Source organism: Cynocephalus volans, chromosome X (genome assembly GCF_027409185.1).
Source record: "Cynocephalus volans isolate mCynVol1 chromosome X, mCynVol1.pri, whole genome shotgun sequence".
Lineage (NCBI taxonomy): Eukaryota > Metazoa > Chordata > Mammalia > Dermoptera > Cynocephalidae > Cynocephalus > Cynocephalus volans.
Genome location: NC_084478.1, coordinates 74,904,064 through 74,926,728, shown reverse-complemented (window position 1 = coordinate 74,926,728; position 22,665 = coordinate 74,904,064). Strand labels below are relative to the sequence as shown.

At 40.2% G+C, this 22,665-nt stretch overlaps 1 protein-coding gene across 1 annotated transcript; it reads right to left on the bottom strand.

The window, feature by feature from the left end:
* Positions 1–5,282: 5,282 nt before the first annotated feature.
* Positions 5,283–20,867, bottom strand: ZC3H12B (zinc finger CCCH-type containing 12B). Its single transcript, XM_063084659.1, has 5 exons — positions 20,260–20,867; positions 10,301–10,440; positions 8,648–8,882; positions 7,863–7,969; positions 5,283–6,700 (listed from the first exon to the last, which is right to left on the bottom strand). Exons 1-5 carry the CDS (start codon positions 20,865–20,867, stop codon positions 5,283–5,285), a joined length of 2,508 nt encoding a protein of 835 aa, XP_062940729.1.
* Positions 20,868–22,665: the final 1,798 nt, after the last annotated feature.

Below are 22,665 nucleotides of genomic sequence, written 5' to 3'. Positions count from 1 at the left end.
TGGAATTCTTATCGTTCTTACTCTTCCTGCCCTCACACTGCCACTGCCCTCCAAGGAAGTCTTAAGGTATTAATTTCATTCCCCCTCTAGAGTGCAAGTTCCCCAAGACAGGAACTGTTTCTTCCTCTTCTGTCTGCCTAGTCCGGTACAGGCCAGGTCCCGATTTGGTACTCAGTAGCAACTTGATACATGTATGCCTGAGGAAGGTGAGAGGAGGCAGCAAGAGTAAGAAATGAGAGGAAAAGGGTGAGGATGAGCACTCTTAGTTCCATGGAAGATGATGAAAGAAAAAGGTATTCTCAGATTCACAAATAGTCCCTTCCAAAGGATCCTAGGCTGGACTCTGCTGCAGCCACTGTGACCACCTCTGCCTTTAGAATGAGACAGTCCTGGATTGGGGTGGGGAATGGGTAAGGAGGCCCCAGAGAGGCCTGAGGGAAGAACTGACACCACTATAATACAGGGCTTACTGGCCTGGGAGTCAAAGCCCGAGCTTCCAGTCCTGCCTTTGCTACTAATCCTGTTTGGCCTTGGTCAAATCTCTTCAGCTCTCTTGGATCCTCTATAACCAGACTTTAACCAGAAATGGTTAATGCAGCTGAGCACTCCCTGAGTGTGAACTGTAGGGTGCTAGGTCCCTTCTGGCTCTGATATTCTGGCTAAGGCTCAGTGGATAATCAATGTCTCTGTGGCCCTGAGGCTATTCAGGAGAGAAACTATAGGCTGTGTACAGAAATTAAGTCTGGGCCCTGAGCCTGCCACCTGGTTCTGACCAACCAATGGAGGCCCAGTCCTGACCTATGGGAAGCACCAGCTCGACTAGCACTTGGAGCTGTGTTAGTTTTCAAAAATGAGAGGGCATATGCTTACCATGGTAAAATTCAGATGAACCCTGCCCTGATAGGTTATCTCAAGATGCAAGTCGCAAGGACAGAAATTTAATATTAATATCCAGCAAACTGAAGTATATGTTTATCTACGTATGGCATGGCTTTTGTTATTGATGTTCTTAAAGAAACAGAGCCATTAGTGGTTAGTAGACAAATAGTTTATGCAGTAAATAAGTGTAGTTACAGTTCATTGTTCTCAACAATATAGCATTTTCCATCACAATTATAGGTAAAACAAATTAAAGCCTCATGAAGTAGTCAGAACATATTCATGCTAGTGAGAACATATTACAAAACATTGCACGTGCATTACAGGGGCAGACAAAACTGGGGAAGGGATATATTTTCACTCACCTCTGATTGGCTTTGTGTATTTTGTCATTGAGACTTACATTATGTTTGGGTCAAACAAAAAACCCAAAGAGGTTTTATAAAAGTTTACAGCCATTAAACAGTATTGTTTAATCCCACAAATGGATAAAGCAAACTACTATAGCTCAATGATACACAAACCAGGACTAAAAATAGTCAATCTGCCTATGTATATAGCTAGCTACAATACAATAGATAATGAATATGCTGAATCTTTACAAAGGCATTGACTACTTTATACAAGCAGTTTCCAGAAATATACTGGTTTGGTTTCCAATGAGAACTAACTATAGTGTCATTTCATTCGAAGACTAGGCACTCCTCAGTGTCAGACCTGAGGAGAAGCAAACTAAGGGAAGGAAGAGAAGGGTTAGGAGGAGACCTGAACAGGGCTCTTTGGACAGCTCGGCATTACTTTCCCTGTGCAGACCCAGACCTGGTTCACAGAGTAAAACAAAGTATTGAAATTGTTGGCCCTGAAAAAGGACATTTATACAAATTGCCATACTTACAGCATAATTAGAATGGTAACTGAGTGTCTCTCAAAATGAACTCTTCTATGTTAGAAGAAAACTCAGTGCCAAAGGTAAATGGATATCAATATTTGAATTACTGTATAAAGAGAATTTATTCCAAAATAGAAAAAAATAAATGTTAGAGAAGTATTCTCCTGGAAACTAGCAGAGAGAGAGAGAGAGAGAGAGAGAGAGAGAGAGAGAGAGAGAGAGAGAGAGAGAGAAAATCATGCTATGTGTTTCATTACTTAGAAGAAGAAAAGTTTCTTAGACCATTTCCAGAAGGCATTCTACAATCCATACCTGGCACCTTAACAAAGAGTACAGTGGTTTGATGTTACCTTTGAAAAGGCAGACACCTTTCCTCTGAGCTGTCTTACAGAAAGAGTGACCTGGATTGACCATGCCACTCCAGGGTCACACTTCTCTTTTAGATCAAAATGAAAACAACAAAATTATACACACATACACACACACATACAAATCACAAAATCTACAAAATCTAAGTCCTGAACAGGCACAGACTTGCCATGAGGTCAGAAAATCAGTGAAAGAATATTACAAAGCACCTCTTGCAAAATATACTGCTTCTTGAAAACCACAAAAAACAATGTGCAGTAACCCCTGCTGAGTGCTTAGAGGTAAGTATCCTGAAGGACACACTCTTAGCCCCATGAAAGAAGCTTGATTATATTACCATGGGAATCAAGGGGGGGTCCCAATACTTCTCTGTTATTTGCTGTTTTATAATTGTAGACAAAATGGAAAAGTCAAGAAGTATGCAGACCTCATTATAAATAAAATGTTTCTCTAATAATTAAGAACCAATCTTTATGTATTCATAGTTATACAGCTCCATTTTTAGATTCCTGCAGATGATTCACTAACACTGATACTTTTTACACAAAATCCCTTTCTCAAGGACATATTAAATTTTATAGGCTGAAGAGAACTTATGCAATATAATGCTTGAAATTGTACACACAATAGCTGTGTACCTAGTAATAAAGAGGCCTTGTCTATAAACTATTACTGCCCTTTGGAAATAAAAGCTCCTTCGTGACCCCTGGGCTACTTCCTTGTGACACATAGTGCCACAAACATCATGGTGAAAATTCAGTAGGAACCTAGCTTAAGATGAGTTTTGTACATTTGTTTCTATACAATAAAAAAAAAAAAAAAAGATACAATTTGTATCAACAAAAGGTCATTTCTGGTTATTTGAGGCTTTGCTCCTAGCTTTGGTTCATACACATCTTATGAGAGGAGAAGAATGACAATAATTTTTAGGAAATAAGATACATGTTCTGCCTTAAAATATTTCCTGTATTGGGAGGAGCTTATATATTTTTTTGAGTACTAAATATGAACATGTTCAAGATGAACTGCAGCTGACAAGGATAATCTTGTGCTTCCCTGTAAATTGTGCAGCTAGTCGATACTGCGGTGCCATTGATGATTTTGGTAGGAAGATGAATTAACTGGCACAAAGGCATTAGAGTCATCTGAGATTGTCAAATACCCTGATTTAGACACAGGGCAGGTTTAGAAGGTCCAAAAAGTTGAAGGAATGAAATGGTGTTTGTGTGAAATAGCAAGCACTGCAGTGGCAACTGTCACTCTCTGTGGACCTACACTTTATCAATATGCTGGGAGATGGGAAGATTAGAGGATAGTAGGTGAATGTGAAGCTGTGATTAACTGAAGGGAAACATTGGTTGAGATGCAGTATTAATCAACTTGGACAGACACAGAAAGCCAGGAAGCAGCACGCTAGCCATTATCAAACCACCAGAAACAACCCTGACTACAGCCTCACATTCGGAGTGTTTCACAGTAAGAAACATTTATAGGCAGTGTCACACCTTCTCATGAAGAAACAAAAGGCCAAGGCCAGGCCTTCTTAACTTTCATGAAAATGACCATAGAAGTTAGCAAGTTCCAGCTCAAGAAATACTGTGCTGGACATGGTTCAAAATGTTGAAATATACAATGGATTCAAAAAGAGAGTTCAGTTAGTGCAGCTTAAAAAAACAGTGCCTCTCCTAGAGGCATTTAGCTACAAAGGTTCCCACCCTGAGCAAGATACAAGTTGCACAAATGGTCCCTCCCAACCCCAAAGTCTTGCCTTCTTTAGTAACACATTTAAGAAATATCTAATGGCAAGTGTATCCTCTGCATGGATTTGCAGTGCGTAACTAAGCCAGCTCTTAGTAAAGATGCAGCATCCGCTTTTGGAAGCTGCCTTTTTCCACCTAGAAAATCCCCTGGTTTTGTTTCCTAAAGAAATTCTGCTCCACCAATGATTGACCTTATTGCCCAAAAGGTGGACAGCAGGAGAAAGTGGATTACATGGCTATGCACTGTCCTCCATTACATTTTATCTTGTGATATTGAATACTGCATAGGTCAGAAGTCCGAAGAGCATCCATTAGTCCCTCCTGGAGTGAAGCTTTTGTATTCATCATTTAATGCCATATGAGCCATCTCTTCTGGAATAAGGTTTTTTGGACTCTGGTAGAAAGTCCCTTGGTCCTGGTCAAACTCTTCTGCACTTGTGTAGCAAACACATTCTATGTTCGGAACTTGAGGTTATCCATCAGTTCCTCTGCAGAAGAAGGCTGCAACCTGACCCCTAATTGCTGAGGTGAAGAGACTTGGAAGCTAAGAACTGTCAATAACTGTTGGCAAGTAAAAAGTGCAAAGGAAATAGAGCTGTTTTTTTTCTGGTGCCCAAGAAAGCAATGTTAAAACATTGGCATGTAATTTCACTTTCAAAACTAACCAAAACTATGAAATATGACATAAAATCATCAAGTCAGATTTATGATCTATACAGCTGTAGACTAAGGACTGTACAGAGCCTATCTTCTCATTATCATTATGTAAAAGGTTATACAGATACACATCTCAAGCCAAATATATACATTCAGACATGCAATATAATTGCTAACAATAGGTGTGAAATATAGTTCTAGAAGCTTCAGTGTGACCCTAAAGCTTAATTGATAGAAATATTGAATGATCAGCTATCCATGCAATAAAGTATTCATTTACTTTTAAATAGCTTTAAATATTCCTATTAAAAAAACCTAAAAAGTTAATTCAACATACGATCTGGTCCTGATGCTTTTGCTCTCTAAATTTTATATATCATCCATACTTTGTAATATAGACTGTGACTAAGAAAATGCTGATAATGGAATCCCTTGGGGTTTTGTCCTCCATTACCTGCATGGTGCAGTGCAAAAGGGCATAGGACTTGGAGTCAGGGGACTTGGGTGTACGTCTTGACTTGGTCATTTGCTAGCAGTGTGACCTTAGCAAGTCACTTAATCTCACTGAGCTTCAATTTCCTTCTCTATAAAATAAGAGTTGTTATGTGCTTAAATGATGTAAACACTGTAACTTGTAAAGTGCAACACAAATTATTAGTTACTGTAATCATAGTATTAATGTATTATTAGTATTAATATTCGTATAAAAGAATAAGTCCTATGTCATGTCAACATGCAGCCCTAAGCTTAGCAACAATCAAGGCTGCCAATTGCTGGGCATCTGCTGTGTGGGGATTCTTCTCCATCACTGCAAGGACGATGTTAGAAGGGAAAATATTGCAGAGGTTCTTGTAGGTCTGATACTGGTGCTCTGGGATCATATGCTCCCTGGAATCATTGCACATTCCAACCCAAGGATTCCTCCAAAGCTGCTCCATCTTTTCAGGCACGCTCCGTACCATAACTGGCTCATAAAATGGTTGCATGAGGCTGTTACTCAAGGAATAGGAGTGATAGCCATAGGAGTCAGTTGCACAGGGCAGCGGGTCCCAGCTGGCATGCTGTTCCCGGCACAGAGGAGGTCGTCTTTGCCTCATGGGGTTGTTTTCATAGAGGCGGGAGTCAGAAATGCTATCCATCCGAGTCATCACTAGGGCACGGCCTGGTTGGGGGCTTGCCCCGGGATGGATATTGGGAGGCATGGAGTAGTCTCCAGGACAGCTGGAGTGTGCTCCAGTTGCTGGGTGCTGGGCATGCAAAGCTAAGTGGGGGACTGACTGCTTGTGGACTTGCTTAGAATCCTCTGGGCCATAACTCTGTACTCGCGTTAAGGCTTCATGGTAATCATAAGGAAAAGGCTGAAGACGGTTCTGAGATGCTGAGTGGTGCAGCTTCAAACTGCCTTCAGGATGGGCATCAGCTACAGCCACGTACAGGTTGTTGTAAGAGGAATAGTTGTCATTCCTGGGATGGCTCATACGGCTATCAGGACAGAGGCTGGTATTCTGGGCATACACCCCCCGGTCTGCTTCAGCCATGTAGTACTCTCGATTATGCATGTTGTTGATGTTCAGTTTGGAAAAGTCACCTAACATTGAATAGTAGCCATGGTCCCCCACGGACTCAAACTTTGGGTATTGCTCAGCATAGCTAATAGGGGTCCCATGGCTGTTGGTAACCAGGATGGGGGGGTACTGCATGCTGGCCATGTGTTCCAGAGAGGCCTTCTGGTGGGGGAAATGGGAGGATCCTGGCACTGGGCTGCTGGCCGAACGGGTGTTGAGTGCACCCACTGCATGGCTTTTGGGGGGTGGAATTGTGGGGACACTTAGGGCAGTCACAAGTGAAGGGACAGAGCTGGCCTCAGGCTTACGGGCAATAGACAGCCATTCCTCAGGCTCCACAGCCATGGACCGGATGCTAGGATCTGATTGGCGCTTGGGGGCCACACGTTTGACCTCTGAGGTTATCTCACCTTTGGCACTAGACATCCCTGTGCCACAGTTGGCCAGGGTGCCTTCACTCAAGGTTTTCACTGTGGACAGTTTGGCACTGATGCGGAGCTCATCAGCCACCGAACGCTGGGGTTGGTTGGCCCGCTCCGGATGGTAGTATTTGCACTTGTGGCCGTAGGTGCATTTTTTGCCTGAAAAATAATGCCTTGGGGTAAGACTCTCTCTCATAGGGGTGCAATCCTTTGTGCCAGAAACTGTCATAACAATCTGGTCACTCAGGTTAGGATTTTACTGTTTGGGGTCAAGGCAGAAAGTTAACTGTCCACAAAGATGAGAGACAGACAACACCAAGGAGGCATCACACACTGTAAAGGGAAAGGGAGGAAGTGAAAAACTGGGGAGGAAATTGCAGTGTAAAAGCTAAGAGTTGAGCAGTTGAACAGCCTTTATTTTCCGATAGTGCACAACTTTGCCTAGGCATAATCTGTATGCTGAGGCAGCATGGTGCAGTGCAAAGAGCACAGGTTTGGAGGCCAGTCAGACCTGAGTTGCAATTGTTGCTATGTCCCTTACTAGCCATGTGACACTGGTAAGTGAGTATTTTCTGAGCCTCATTTTCCTCTTCTGTAAACAAAGTTCATAATCATGTCTATATTATACGGTCATTGTAAAAATTAAAGGAGATAATAAGCATGAAAATACTCTGTGATTTAAATGTTAATCAAAGACAAAAACGAAAATGTCCCATAAAAACAAATGATTATCCAAAAAGAGCGAACATCCAAAGTAGCCTCGACCAAGCAGCCCATGTTGCACTGTTAGGCTCACAAACTTTGTATCAGAGGGACTCAGGAAGAGAATGAAAACACTCTAGAAAACTATATTTTTAAAGAGCAAATGAAAATGATATTTGGAAGCAAACCGGAGAGTACAATTCAGAAGAAAAGGGTATTATTAGTTGACAGAGGGTGCAGTCACCTGCCTGAGAGACATGTTCTTCTTGGGGCCAAATCCAGTTTGGCATTGCCCTTTCTGCTTCTGTAGGCCATGTGGGTTTCTGCATTTCCCTGCTCCTAGCAACATTGCTCAGGACTTAAGCAGCCAGGGCACATGCGTTTTTTTAACAAGTGACAACTAATCTTTTCTTCAATTCTAGTTACTGTTTCCTCATGCAGTTTCTAGAATTTTTCTTTAAATACCCAACTGAGAGTATATGAAGACACAAACTTTAACTCACAGGAAGTGGATAAGCCAGGATTTCCCATTTGAAAGGAAAATCTGGAACAGAAAAGTATTCACAGAGTCCTTATGTTTCCCTTAGTACAGAATTCAGTTCTGCACATAGGTACTCACCATAAGGACATGGTTGCTTCTTGTGCTCAGGAACAACAGGTCTCTTTCTTAAGAAATTTTCAAGGCTTGGGCCGTGACGTCCTAAAGGATCATCTGGAGGCATAAATCTGAAAGCAAGCAAGAAAGCAAGGGGTAAATGTCTTCCCTTCTGTCCCCACTGCCCCTTACTAGGAGTTCAGACCTTCATTATCTCCTGCCTATACTGTTGTTACAGCCTTCTAATTGCCCTTTCTGCCTTAAGTCTATCTTCTGCTAATCCAGCAATTCTTCCCTTTGTTCCCACTTGATCACATAGAAAGGATGATTTTCCCTGTGTGTTATTCTTCCATGGACTATATGTTCCAGCCATACTGGCATGCCTGATGGTTTCCCCAACATACCACCTATGTTCACACCTTCATAGCTTTATTCATGACATCCCCTTGTACCTGTCATGCCCAGCAGCCCCCTTTCCTCTGTCTGTAAACTTCATGTCAAATATCATTTTCTCTGGGAAACCTTTTTTTTTTATCACTTCATGTAGATAAATTTTTTTTTTTTAAATCTTCAACTGTAATACTTATCACAACACATTGTGGTTGTCTCTTTTCTCTCTCTTTTTTACTACACATTGAGCCCCTTAAGGGTGTCTTCAGTTTCTTATGCAGCCTTTTATCTCCATGACAACCAGCATAATGCATGGTACGCAGTAAGTGTTCAGTAAATGCTTATTGAAATGAAATGAAATCTAGTCATACTAATAACTTGGATATAGGCTATTCAAAGACTACTGGAAAGAAACGCACTTGTCATTCACAAAAGAATACATCAGCAATCGCTCCTCTATAAACTTCTTCCATTCTGGCTTTTCGACTTGAAGGTCTCTGTAGTTGTCATTAGATACAATGATGCCGTCAGAATCAAAAGCCAGTTTGACTATGAACCGGTCATCGTAGCAGACAACCCTCCTGCCCTGGACCCTTCGGGATGGCGTGAAGACGAGAATCTTTTCCTTCTCCAGTTTACGCAGAATATCTTGATCTGTCGAAATATGATTATACGCCACAGAGTAGAAATCATCTTTGGGAATTAACAGCATTATCCCCATATTACAAAAACAAAAGTTGGTTCTAGATGAATATATTATTTGCCCTTAGAAAGTGGCCTCTATTCCTAGCTATGACACCAATTTGGATTGTGACCTTAGGCAAGTCACCTTCCCCTTAGGAGTTCAGTTTTCCTTTTGATAAAATGAAGGAAATAGATTCAATGACATATAAGTTTTAAAAACCACCATAGAGATAAGTAAAAAAATAATAAAAGAAAAAAAATGAAGAAAAGTAAAATAAAAAAGAGTGAGAAGTAATACTGATACCCTAGCATTCTTGATGTTTGTTTTGCCCATTGGCCAAAGCACCAGGTTTTTGGCTGTTGAAGAAAACAGAGCATTTTATGCTGAGGATATGTCTGTCAAGAAAAGAGTAAAGCATCACTCCTAGGGACTTAAATTTTTGGCTTCTACCTGAAGGAAGAGCAAAACTAAGGTAGAACATCAAGCTATAACATTTGAATAATGATCCCCTTTCCTTTTGGCCTCTTAATTGCTGAAGAGAGAAAGCTTGCTGGCTGGGTTTGAGGAGGGCCAGGTTCTACTCCCAGACTGAGGTGTTCAGCAAATGGCAGACAGTTTCACACACAGCTCAGACAGTCATTCACTTGCTGTGTAAGTGAGTATAGTGACCCTACTGGCATTAGGACTGCATCATGATTTCTGTGGATCTTAGGCACTTTTGCCTTCATGCACCCCTTCCTCCATAAAGAAATATTAAAAATTTCATTTTACAACTGCATTGGTATAAAGCCAAATATAATCCAGAAGATACATTATTATACATTCATTGTTATTATATTCAATTTTTCCTTCTGATGTGAAAAACAATAAAATTAAAACATTTCTGTGGGACCTTAAAAGTATCATTAGCCCTATACGCTGGGCCTACTGTGCCTCATGCATAAGTCGGCTCTAGCTGCCATGGGACTTCTCTCTCTCTCTGTTTCACCCTCTAATGTGCAAATCCTACAATCACTTCCCTGGTATAGAAATGAGACCCCTTGTCTACCATGGTTTCTTTAGTCTCTTGAAAAACTTGGTCATGTTCATAACCAGATCCATCCCATTAGTCTGAAGTCTACGGTCAAATAGAAAAGCACTCTTTTTTTCCAACTATGTGCTTTATGCTTTGCGGAATTGAAGTTGTCTCTATTTAACTGCCATATGCTACAAAACAATAATGGTTTTATTTGGATTGTGTTATCAAAAATATACTTAATAAAAGACATTTTAAGTATACTTAACAACTTAGAAAACTAGTCATCAAAATTGGGACCATCAACCTCTCCCCAAACTATCTTGCTAGCTCTGCCTCTAGATAAGAGAAATGCCTCATTTGAAATAGTACCTGTAATTGGTGCATCGGGGCGGGATTGCTCCTTTCTCCATGCAGGCACAAATACAGTAATATCTTTATGGCCTTTATCTAGAAACCAATCCACAGCAAGTTGTATTCCTCTGCAGGAGAATTCTTCTTTATTGCCATGGCTTTAGGAGTATAGGGAATAAGAGACAAGCTTTTTCTTAGTACCAAGGGATTAACCACACACATTTTCTTTTTTGATGATGCCAAAGAATGTATTTTTTAAAAGATCAAATCAAATTCTATTTTATTCAATTGTTACAAATATTACCATTATTATTACAAATTCATTCAAGGCCACACATGCTTAATAACACCTCCTAACTTATAGCAGCCATGATGGCTATTTCCTATCATTACTCCCATTATATCTCTTCTCTTCTGTTTCTACTACCACCTCCTTTTCAAAGATTCAGAGAGTCACAAGAGATGAAAAAAGAAGAGGTGTTACCAGAGATTTAGATAAAGTTTATATGGAGGATTAGTTGGAGATGAGTTTTAAGCACATATATTAAGCTTAAAAAATAACATTGACAGCAAAAGCAGACACACTTAAATGCTGACTAAAAATGCTTATCACATAGTAGCCATTTAATTAAATATAGTGCACCAATAAAAATCATATTCTTGAAAATTTTAAGATGTTGGAAATGCTCACAATATAATCAGAGAAAAAAGGGATACAGAAAAAAGGATAAATATATATAATAAATAACATAATCCCAATTTTGTAGAAGAAATGTATAAGCTTAGGAAAAATCGTAGAAATAGATACATCAAAACATTAATAAAAATTATTATTCTGTGTGCCAGTTATAAGTAACTTATTTTCTTCCTCTAATTCCAAAATTTCCTTAAAAAATCAAGTATTCCTTTTACAATCAGAACATGATGTAAAAACAGAAGAAATTGTATCACAATTACTTATAGGAATAAACATTGTAAAAACTTAAAAAGCCAAACAGCTACCACTGATTGCTTCTAAAAAATTGAACAACAGGGAAATTGGGCAAGCGCACAGGGTTAATATTGGATGAACCTAGCATAAAACAGGCAGGTAAGGAAGATGTCCAGTTGTGATTTTTCCCACTGCTACAGTGTTGGTGAGTATAAAGAATAACAGAACCTGGGAAAATCATTACAATTGTCATCAGAAGGGGGATTTGGAGGAAGGGGTTGGAATTTTATTTGGCTCTTCAGTGCTATAAAGTGTGATCTCCCAAACACAGTCTAGGTCCAGAAATAAATACAAGAGTAACATTTGATGTTGGACACTCCAACTTTTTATTTTATACTACCAAATTATTTGTTTAAAAATATTTTTCATTACAACAAAAGTAATATATGCTTAAAGTCTGAAATGTGGAAAATATATAAAATATAAAGAAAAAAATTGAAGTCCAACTGTTTTACTACTACCCAGAGACAAATACTGTTAACATTTTGATGAATTTGTATTCTGATACCAATTTTTTAACATACTAAGAATTATGTTAAGAAAAAATGTAACATACCTACAGCATCACATTAAAAATATATTAAAATTATGCCATTAGAGCATTCCATGAGACACACCAAATGCCCAGTAAGAATCAGAAGGCACTTTCAACATTTATCAAGGTGGCAATGAAGACCTACACAAGGGCCTAGTATGCAAAGGTTAGCACCCAATAAATATTGAAGGAATGAATACATTTTTTAAAATGGAAAAGTAATGCTTGCAAGATGACCTGTTTTGGGCCAAACATATAAAATGTCCTTCTGCAATCTAAAAAGGCTAAAACAGCTGGTGCAATGGTTATGGTAGCAGCAGCCACACTGGCTGGTCAGGCAGCTTGGGCAGGGATCTGCCCAAGAAACTGGTCTGGCTGGTGAGGCTGTATGGATGGCCCCTGGCAATGGCCTCTATACTTCAAGCAGGTGCAGCAGGGATCCCATGCACAGCTGGGCTGGCTAGTGAGGTGGCTTGGGTGGGGGTCTTAGCCACAGCTGGTAACAAAGGAGATGAAAGATCTCTACAATGAGAACTAGAAATCAATGCTGAAAGAAATTAAAGAGGACACAAAAGGATGGAAAGACATTCCATGCTCTTGGATTAGAAGAAATGCCATTGTGAAAATGGCCATACTACCCAAAGTGATCTACAGGTTCAGTGCAATCCCTGTCAAAATACCAATGACACTTTTCACAGAAATAGAAAGAACAATCCTAACATTCATATGGAACAACAAAAGACCTGAACAGCCAAAGTAATCCTGAGCAAAAAATAAATAAATAAATAAAGCTGGAGGCATTGAACACTCTCTGACTTCAAACTGTACTACAGAGCTATAGTAACCCAAACAGCCTTGTACTAGCATAAAAACAGACACTCAGACCAATGGAACAGAATAGAGAAACCAGAAATCAACCCACAAACTTACAGCCACTGATCTTTGACAAAGGCACCAAGCCTATTCACTGGGGAAGGGACTGCCTCTTCAGCAAATGGTGCTGGGATAACTGGATAGCCATATGCAGGAGAATGAAACTAGATCCATACCTCTCACCATATACTAAAATCAACTCAAAATGGATTAAGGATTTAAATATACACCCTGAAACAATAAAACTTCTTAAAGAAAACATAGGAGAAACACTTCAGGAAATAGGACTGGGCACAGACTTCATGAATACGACCCCAAAAGCACGGGCAACCAAAGGAAAAATAAACAAATGGGATTATATCAAACTAAAAAGCTTCTGCACAGCAAAAGAAACAATTAACAGAGTTAAAAGACAACCAACAGAGTGGGAGAAAATATTTGCAAAATATACATCTGACAAAGGATTAATATCCAGAATATATAAGGAACTCAAACAACTTTACAAGAAGAAAACAAGCAACCCAATTAAAAAATGGGCAAAAGAGCTAAGTAGGCATTTCTCTAAGGAAGATATCCAAATGGCCAACAGACATATGAAAAAATGCTCAACATCACTCAGCATCCGGGAAATGCAAATCAAAACCACACTGAGATACCATCTAACCCCAGTTAGGATGGCTAAAATCCAAAAGACTCTGAACGATAAATGCTGGCGAGGTTGCGGAGAAAAAGGAACTCTCATATATTGTTGGTGGGACTGCAAAATGGTGCAGCCTCTATGGAAAATGGTATGGAGGTTCCTCAAACAATTGCAGATAGATCTACCATACGACCCAGCTATCCCACTGTTGGGAATATACCCAGAGGAATGGAAATCATCAAGTCGAAGGTATACCTGTTCCCCAATGTTCATCGCAGCACTCTTTACAATAGCCAAGAGTTGGAACCAGCCCAAATGTCCATCATTGGATGAGTGGATACGGAAAACGTGGTATACCTACACAATGTAATACTACTCAGCTATAAAAACGAATGAAATACTGCCATTTGCAACAACATGGATGGACCTTGAGAGAATTATATTAAGTGAAACAAGTCAGGCACAGAAAGAGAAATACCACATGTTCTCAGTTATTGTTGGGAGCTAAAAATTAATATATAAATTCACACAAACACACACACACACACACACACACACACACACACACAAAACCGGGGGTGGGGGAGAAGATATAACAACCACAATTACTTGAAGTTGATACAACAAGCAAACAGAAAGGACATTGTTGGGGGGGAGGGGAGGAGGAAGAAGGGAGGGAGGTTTTGGTGATGGGGAGCAATAATCAGCCAAAATGTATATCGACAAAATAAAATTTTAAAAAAATTAATTAATTAATTAAAAAAAAAAAAAAGACTTAGATATAAGACCTGAAACTATAAAACTCCTAAAAGAAAACATAGAAGAAACACTTCAGGATATAGGACTGGGCAAAGACTTTATGAATATGACTCCAAAAGCACAGGCAACAAAAGAAAAAATAAAGAAATAGGATTATATCAAACTAAAAATCTGCACAGCTAAGGAAACAATTAACAGAGTGAAAAGACAACCTATAGAATGGGAGAAAATATGTGCAAACCATGCATCCAACAAGGAATTAATATCTAGAAAATACAAAGAATTCAAATAACTCAATAGTAAGAAAATGAGTAACCCAATTAAAAAATGGCAAAGGAGCTGAATAGACATTTCTCATACGAAGATATACAAATGGCTAACAGAGACATGAAAAAATGTTCAACATCACTCAGCATCAGGGAAACGCAAATCAAAACCACACTGAGATATCATCTCACCCCAGTTAGACTATTATAAAAAAAGACAGAATAATAAATGATGGTGAGGATGTGGAGAAAGGGGAACCCTCCTGCACTGTTGGTGGAACTGTAAATTAGTACAGCCATGATGGAAAATGGTATGGAGGTTCCTCAGACAACTACAGATAGAACTGCCATACGATCCAGCAATCCCATTGCTGGGTATATACCCAAAGGAATAGAAACCATCATATTAGAGGAATACCTGCATTCCCATGTTTACTGCAGCTCTCTTTACAAAAGGCAAGAGTTGGAATCAACCTAAATGTCCATTGACAGATGACTGGATAAGGAAAATGTGGTATATATACTCAGTGGAATACTATTCTGCCATAAAAAAGAATGAAATTCTGGCATTTGCAGCAACGTGGATGAACTTAGAGAAAATAATGTTAAGTGAAATAAGCCAGGCATAGAAGGAGAAATACCACATGTCCTCACTCATAAGTGGGAGCTAAAAGAAAGAAAGAAACAAACAATCACAATAATACATCAAACTTTAAAAAAAAAAAGAGAGCAGAACTGTGGTTTTAGAGGTGGGAAAGGGGAAGGTGAAGGGGGGTTGGCAAGAAACTAGTTAAGGGTCTCAAAGATTGATTATGTTTTGTAAACATGAGTATACTAATTATCTTGATTTGATCACCACATATTATACACATGTATTGATATTCGATTCTGTACCCCATAAATATATATAATCAATCAATCAATAAATAAAAAGGTTAAAATGCCTACTACCTGCAAGTAACAGAGTATCGTGGTGGCACTAAGTTACTTTGTCCTGTACAATGGCTTAGAAACTTATCATGATCCAGGTTTCCAAGCCAAATTCTGCACAGCAGATGGGTCACTGGCTTCTCCCTGTGCAACCTTTTTTTAGCAGTAGTCAAATGTTTGGGCTTCTCTGAGACATAACAAAGAATATGGTGACATTTACATTTCAAAGCCTTAATTACTCTGAAATGCATTTCTCCTCCCAAAGGAGACAGCTCTCAGAATGAATATACCCTTTAGGACCTTATCATGTATCAGTATGTGAATCATAGGTACACCACTAGTGCATTTAAAATGTGGAAAATATTAGTTGGTTAGAGCACGGTGTTATAACACCAAGATGAAGGGTTTGGATCCCCATACTGGCCAGCCTCCAATTAAAAAAAAAAAAAAATGGCATGGTCCATGGGACAGTTGGTCAGACAGATCCAGGGACTGCCAGCTGGACCCACACCCAAGGACCAAGTACATGTAATGTTCCAACTTTCTCCTCCATCAAGGAGGATGCCTGAAGGAATTTTCTACTGTAGGTCATTGCCAGTCAAATGTACTTTCTATTTATTAAGTACAAATTTAAGTTTAAAATCACTTTTTTTAAGGAAGGGGGGAGGGGCTATATGAGAATAGTGGTATCTAATTTTGTAATGGACCATAAAGTTGAAAAAAAAACAATAAAACACTTAATACGGGCAGGTGCTGTTGAGGTTTTTATGTTGTGTAAAGACCCTTTTAAATTATGTTACAGATGTATATAAGTATCTTAAAGTCATGGTAGCATTTCTGATTCCCAGCCATACTTGCATTTCAACACTCAACACGGAAAGATGCTTGTTCAAATGCTGGACATTTTTCACTTCCTACTTGTAGAAAGGTAAATCAAATGGGAAAAAATGGTTTTTCAGTAAATGAGTACAGCTCATGCCCATTCTTTCTGAGAATGCCCTAGGTCCTGCTCCCTCCTCATGTTTGCCTCATGCCATAGTCAGTGATCATCCATAGAACATGTGAATCTTTCATGAGCTTTAGTGGGCACAGTTAAACCCCACAATAGCAAGTAGGTACCCAGTGAGATGTTTCAGCCAATGGATGAGAAAGCAGCTGGGAGTTGACATTCTTTATGGCCCCTGCCTGTGTGCAATCAGTCAGTCATTCAAAAGAACAATGCCATCTGAGTGAGACAGTCACTGCAGCTCTAAGAGGCCACTGTACTGCTTCTCCCTGGGAGAAAGGGGAGTGCTTCCCAAGCTCACTGCCCTTCTGCAGACAGGAGGAAAACTGCATCACCGAGTCAGGCCCTGGTGGCCACTGACTCTGAAACCATTGCAGATACCATGTTTGGCCTCACAAGAATATCCTCCAGCTGCCCTTTGCCAAACTCTACATTTCACTTTATTTAAGGTTTAGCCCCCTTCCTGGTGCATCTGTGTCTCCTCAGAAATAAATAGCATAGGGAAAATCATTTTGTACAACAAAAAGATCATCTGAGCAGGATGTGAAAATGTTTCCCACATAAAGTGAGGAACTTGGCACAGTGTTGCATGAATAAACTGTTAGGGTTGTAGATCAGCCTGGACCGTGCAGGTGTGCTGTGTCGAATTCTGCAATTGCATTGTAGTTATAGCATCTGGGAAGGGAGCAAGAGGCAGGAATGACACCTGGCCAGTTCCTAGAGTGAGGTGATCCCCAGAGATGGATGTGCCAGGACACCCTCTGTGTCTGTCTGAAGTGGTGCTGGGCCATGTGGCATCCCTGAATCTTATTTCTAAAACTGCTTTCTTGAAACGTGTTAATGAATTAGTATAACTAATATTTAATCCCTTCTTGGGCTGAAATATTGTTATATAGCTACCAACTCAGATACCGAAGACCAACAGACTAAAAAAACAAACACTAGATATTTTATGCTGCCGAGAACCAGAAACACAATTCCCCAGCCATCACATGAAATAACCTTAAGTTCTGCTTCTCAACACTTTGCCGTTATTTTTCCCAGAGATCATCTCTCACCTTTTCCCTAAAGAAGAAACAAAACCAGTTGCACATTAAACCACAGGTATTTTTCCTCAGGGGCTTTAAGTAGTTTTCTATGCAACATATCTTGTAACACAAATTAAATTCTACAAAAGTTGCAGTAAATTTTAGTTGGATATTTATAAATAAATAAATAAATAATCATGTGGTCTTTATGCATTATTATATGCTCCTAAAAATAAGGTTGAGTGCTGATTTTTTAAATTTTTTTTTTGCTTTTTAAAATTGTGTTAGGTACCTTTAATTTAGCAAAGCACGTCATACAGGAGACAAAAGTTCATCTTCCTGTCAGTATGACAGTTTGCTACTAACACACACTGGATATATGGGAACTAATTATCATAGTAATTAATTTCTTTATTATTCCTTACAAAGCAAAAGAACCATAGAGTCCTTCATAATCAGTGATCCTTGAACAGAAGTCCAAAGACAAGGATCACCAAAGACATGTATCACCATGAAGTCAAAGTCCCCAAGGAAGTCCTGGGTTCTTCTCATCCCCAACTCCAAAACACAAAACCCTTAAAGAAAGATAGGCCTTGGGAAACAGGTCGAATTTAGGATATTCTGAGTGGTCTGGTCTGGTGAGAGATTGAGTTGTGCAGAATTTAGGATATTCTGAGTGGTCTGGTCTGGTAAGAGATTGAGTCCCCTTCCCCTCAAGAATCACTCTAGCTTATTTTATGCCTGCAAGTTGGAAGCAGAGATACCTTTGGCCCTTTGAACACAGACATCATCTTTGACTTCTCGTTGGCCCACTGCATCATTCTCATTGCTGTAGTATTGTGTGCAGGTCATTTAACTTTTTTATTACTATGCTTCTGGCATTTAAACAGGAGAGATGTCTAGCCTGCTTTATATACCTTATGATGATGCTGTCATGATTTAAAAGATTTAAGAAACGAAATCTGTAAATGTATTCTCTGCTACTAGAAGAGATGCCAAATATTCTTAGTAACATTAAGAGCTACATAATATTGTGTGATAATGTCAAAAGAGCCTTGGCGTCAGCTTCAGATTTTAATCCAAGCCTTGTCATTTATTACCTGTGTAACCTTAGGTAGTTATTTAACCTCTGTGAACCCGAGTCTCTTCACCTGCAAAAAATGAACCTAATTAGCCTGTTCTTGCAGGGCTTTCAGTGAGGATTAAATCACATATGCAAAAGAACCTGGCACAGAGTATTCATAAATGTTAGTTTCATTTCATTCATTTGAAGCCAGAGGACTTAAATTCAAGTCCTCACTTTGCTGCTTACTATCTATAAAACCTCAGGGTGGTCACTTAACCCTGCTGAGCTTTGGTTTTCTCATCTGTAAGATAAAGTTGTTGTGAGGATTAAACAGGACTATATACTGAAATGTGTTTCCTGGATAGCCTGCTAAGCAACAGTAGTGGTATGGTTCTCAAGACTTATCCCCCTTCCTGCTCCCTAGTATCTCTGTGGGAGCACTCAACACTGTACTATATGTTGTGAGGAAAACAAGGGAGGCATAAAGCAAGGTCCCTGCTCTCAAAGACAAAGGAATAATCTAATTTAAAATCTGCTAGGCTAAGGCTTTTTACTTTGCTCTGACTGCTTTACAGTCTAAGGATTCCAGTGAGTCTATTAAGCAATGGTAAACTCAATAGGAAGCAGGCTCCTGATCACTGGGAATTTTCAAGCCAGGGCTGGATGACGATTCATTTAGGAAATAGAAGAAGGAATTCCTAAAGCTCTCTGATGAGAAATAAAAACATTATATAAGAGAGTATGGAATAAAATATGAAGGCACTATAGATACTAACTACATTAGTCTCCCACTGCTGCACATTTAGTGGATTAAAATAACACTAATTTATTTTCTTACAGTTCAAGAAGTCAGAAGTCTAAAATCAAGGTATTGGCAAGGCTGTATTGTTTCTGCAGGCTTCAGGGGAGAATCTGTTTCCTTGCCCTTTCTATCTTTGAGAGGCCACCCACATTTCTTGGTTCATGGTCCCTTTCTTATATCCCTCCAGCTTCTTGTTTCTGTCATCACATCTCCTACTCTTTACTCTGGTCCTGCTGCCTCTCTCTAATAAGGACCCTTGTGATTACATTGGATCTGCTTTGATAATCCACAGTAATCTCTCTCACGTCAAGAACCTTAACTTAATCACACCTGTAAAGTGTCTCCTACCATGTAAGATAATGTATTCACAGGTTTCGGGGATTAGAATGTGGACATCTTTGAGGAGTTATCATTCAACCTATCATAGGTACTGTAGGTCAGAGACAGTCATTGGGATCAGAAAAATCAGGAAGGTCTTTGTGAAGTTGACGCATCTTGAAGGGTATAGAGGTAAGGAGGGGAGGTTACTTGTAGGTTGGGAAATGACATGAACACAGGTAGTGGGGGTAGAAATCAGCATAATTTACATAGAGACCATTAAAGAGATTGATATAGATGCAATAAGTGTGAGAGATATGATCAAATGGGAGGAGGGAAAGGCCAGATCACAAAGAACCCTTAAAGCCAAGGAAAGGGATCCAAACTTCGTAGAAGAGCAATTGGGAATTACTGAAAGTTCCTAAGTAAGCCTCCAAGTGACATTATGAAACCAGAATTTTCAAGATGATTAGCCCAGCAGGGGTGGGAAAGCGGACCCTAAAAGGAACAAAGGTGAGTGGTTATGTCTCTTCTGAAGTATCACTGATACCTAAACTGCCTTCGTAACACCTAAAAACAAATTGGAAGCAATTTCAAAAGAAAGAGAAAAGGCAGGGCAGGATCATTTTAGTCTCTGTCCACCTACAGGACTATAAACTACAGATAACAACCAATAGCCTCTTATAACACTTTGCAAAGGAAGATGATTTCTATGAGTTCAGAGCAGTTTTTAAAAAAGAGAGAAAAAATATGCCTGGCTTACCTCATTGCCACATTACTTCCATCAATGACAACCGGCCTCAAATTGTCACTGTTGTCTATTTCATCTTCAAGAGACAATTCAGGACTTTCAATCTCTCTGGAGCTGGGCCCACGAGGCACTAACAGACTCAAGTTGACATGACCTTCGGAATCACCTTTGTTCCCAAGTCTGACAAGCTCTGCCAATATATCATTAATAAGGGATTCTGGGCCCAGCTTGTTCAGTACTGATTGAATCTGTTCCTCAGCATAGCCCAGCTTTAGAGCAAAGTCCATCTTGGCTTGGTATTCCTTTTCTAAGTCAAGCTTACCATCCTGTAAAATGCTACTCTGAGAGAAGCTTGGACGATCCAGGCAGGGTGATCGGCAGAGCTGGCGGTGTGGTTTGGAGGACATCCCCTTCTTCTTCAGCGGACCATCCCCAGGTTGGCAGCTATTATTGTTGTCACCATTCTTAAGGCTTATCTGTTCAGGGTCACTCTCAGAGCTCATCCACTCTTCAGAATCAGCATTGCTCTGCTCCGTGCTATCCTGCTTAGGTTGCTGCTTCTCTTCTTTGGAGGCACTCTTCTCCATTTTTGGTGCCTCCACTGCAGCTGTGGCCGTCATCCCGTTCAGTGGGCGGTCTGAGGTCTAATCAGCTCTTTTTCCTTTTAGCCTGCTTGTAATCCATGTACAGTGGCATTCCTCTGTGGTAAAATGTTGCAGTAGCGATGGTGCAAGAGTTTGCTTGTTTGGTTTGTTGTGTTTATATGTTACCAGTTCCTACAAATAAACACACATATCACTATCATGTTCAGTAAACTTCTGGAAAAGAATTTTAGAATATAGAGATTTTTTACTAAGAAACTACAGGTTCTCTGGCATTTGATTTTTCTGTTTATAATGACTGAACTCACCTTATATTAAAAATATAGAGTCCCTAGTTCTCTAATAATTCTAGACACAAAAATTTCAGTGGTGGAAATAACATTGTAATTCCACCCCCATATCCCCCAAATAACAGCTAAAGCTATCTGCCTAGCACAACTTTGAATATATATATTCAAGGATATTTTTATTTACATATATATATATATATATATATATATATATATATATATATATATATATATATATATATATCTCCTTGGAAGGACTCTCTTTCTTCTTTTATGCCAGGGAAGTGTTTCTAGATCCCACATCAGATCCTTCTTGCTAACGCTGAAATCTACTCGTGAAGAGCACATTCTCTCCAGCATTACTCTTTGCAAAATATCAGGAACCCATGTACTAGGAAGACTGGAAAATCATTAAAATTTTCAGACTATTTAAGCAGGCTGTAAGGTGACAAATAACACTCTCTCCCACAAACCAACCAATTTAAAACTATAAAAATGTAACAACAGCCAAGCTGAGGCTGCTGGAGCTCAGGGGAAGAGGAGGAAAGACCTACAGAGTTCACAAAGGCAGGAGAAACCACGATGAGAGAAAGAAAAAATTGCTTGGAGCATTTCAGGCTGCAGCCACTTTAAGCCTGCAGCTGCTGAGGCACGGAGCAGGAGCCAGCAGAAACCGCAGCTGTGCCCTTCGGATGGAGTTGCTTGGAGGTGGCAGGGGAGAAGAGGGCCTTGGTGGCCCCCAGGACAGCAAGACCACTAATAGGGTTCCCGTGGATCCACACAGGAGTGAGGAGCCAGAACAGCTGAAAAAGGGGAGCCATTCAGAAGCCCGTGACTCATCGCAAGGGACCGGTGCAGGGCCCATCCCATGGGAAGTGTTTGGAGTGTGGGCGGTGGGGGAGATGGCCCCACCAGGAGAACACTGGGACACAGCAAGGACAGCCGATCTGCCCCCCAATCAGCACAGGACCACTCGGAGGAGACTGATCGGGAATGCAGAATTGCATGGGCTGCAGTTTGATGAAAAAATTCAGGCCCAGATCAGAGTTTCTTCACAACCCAGGTGCACCGGGTCTTTGGAGAGCAGGAAGTAACTATAAGGACAAGCATTAAACCCTGAGCTGCACAAAAAGCCTTCCCTAGAGAAACAGCAGCAAAGCAGCAATTTAGCTCAACCACACAGATCAAGTACTGGTTCCCACAAGAAGTTCCCTCATTTTAGAAGTAAGCAAAGGACAAAACATTAGTTCCAGCCTAGGCACACCACCAGCACCTTGGGGTTCCTCCCAGGGGCCCAGGCAATGAGCTGGGGACCGAAACCCCCACCCACAAACAGGCACACTGCCAGTGCCTTGGGGCCCCGTCCAGGGGCCTGGAGCTTGAAGCTGGGGACCAGACCCCCTGCCCACACCCTGGCACACCACTAGCAGCTCGGGGCCCTGCCCATGGGCTTGGGTATGGAGCCAGGGACCGGAACCCCCACCCACAACCAGGCACACTTACAGTGCCTTGGGGCCCACCCAGGG

Coding starts and splice junctions, on each gene's coding strand:
- ZC3H12B (XM_063084659.1), bottom strand. CDS start 20,867: ATGACGGCCACAGCTGCAGTGGAGGCACCAAAAATGGAGAAGAGTGCC. Junction 8,883..10,300: donor CCCCGATGCACCAATTACAG/GTACTATTTCAA, acceptor ATATTTCGACAG/ATCAAGATATTCTGCGTAAA. Junction 6,701..7,862: donor GAAGCAACCATGTCCTTATG/GTGAGTACCTAT, acceptor ATTATTTTTCAG/GCAAAAAATGCACCTACGGC.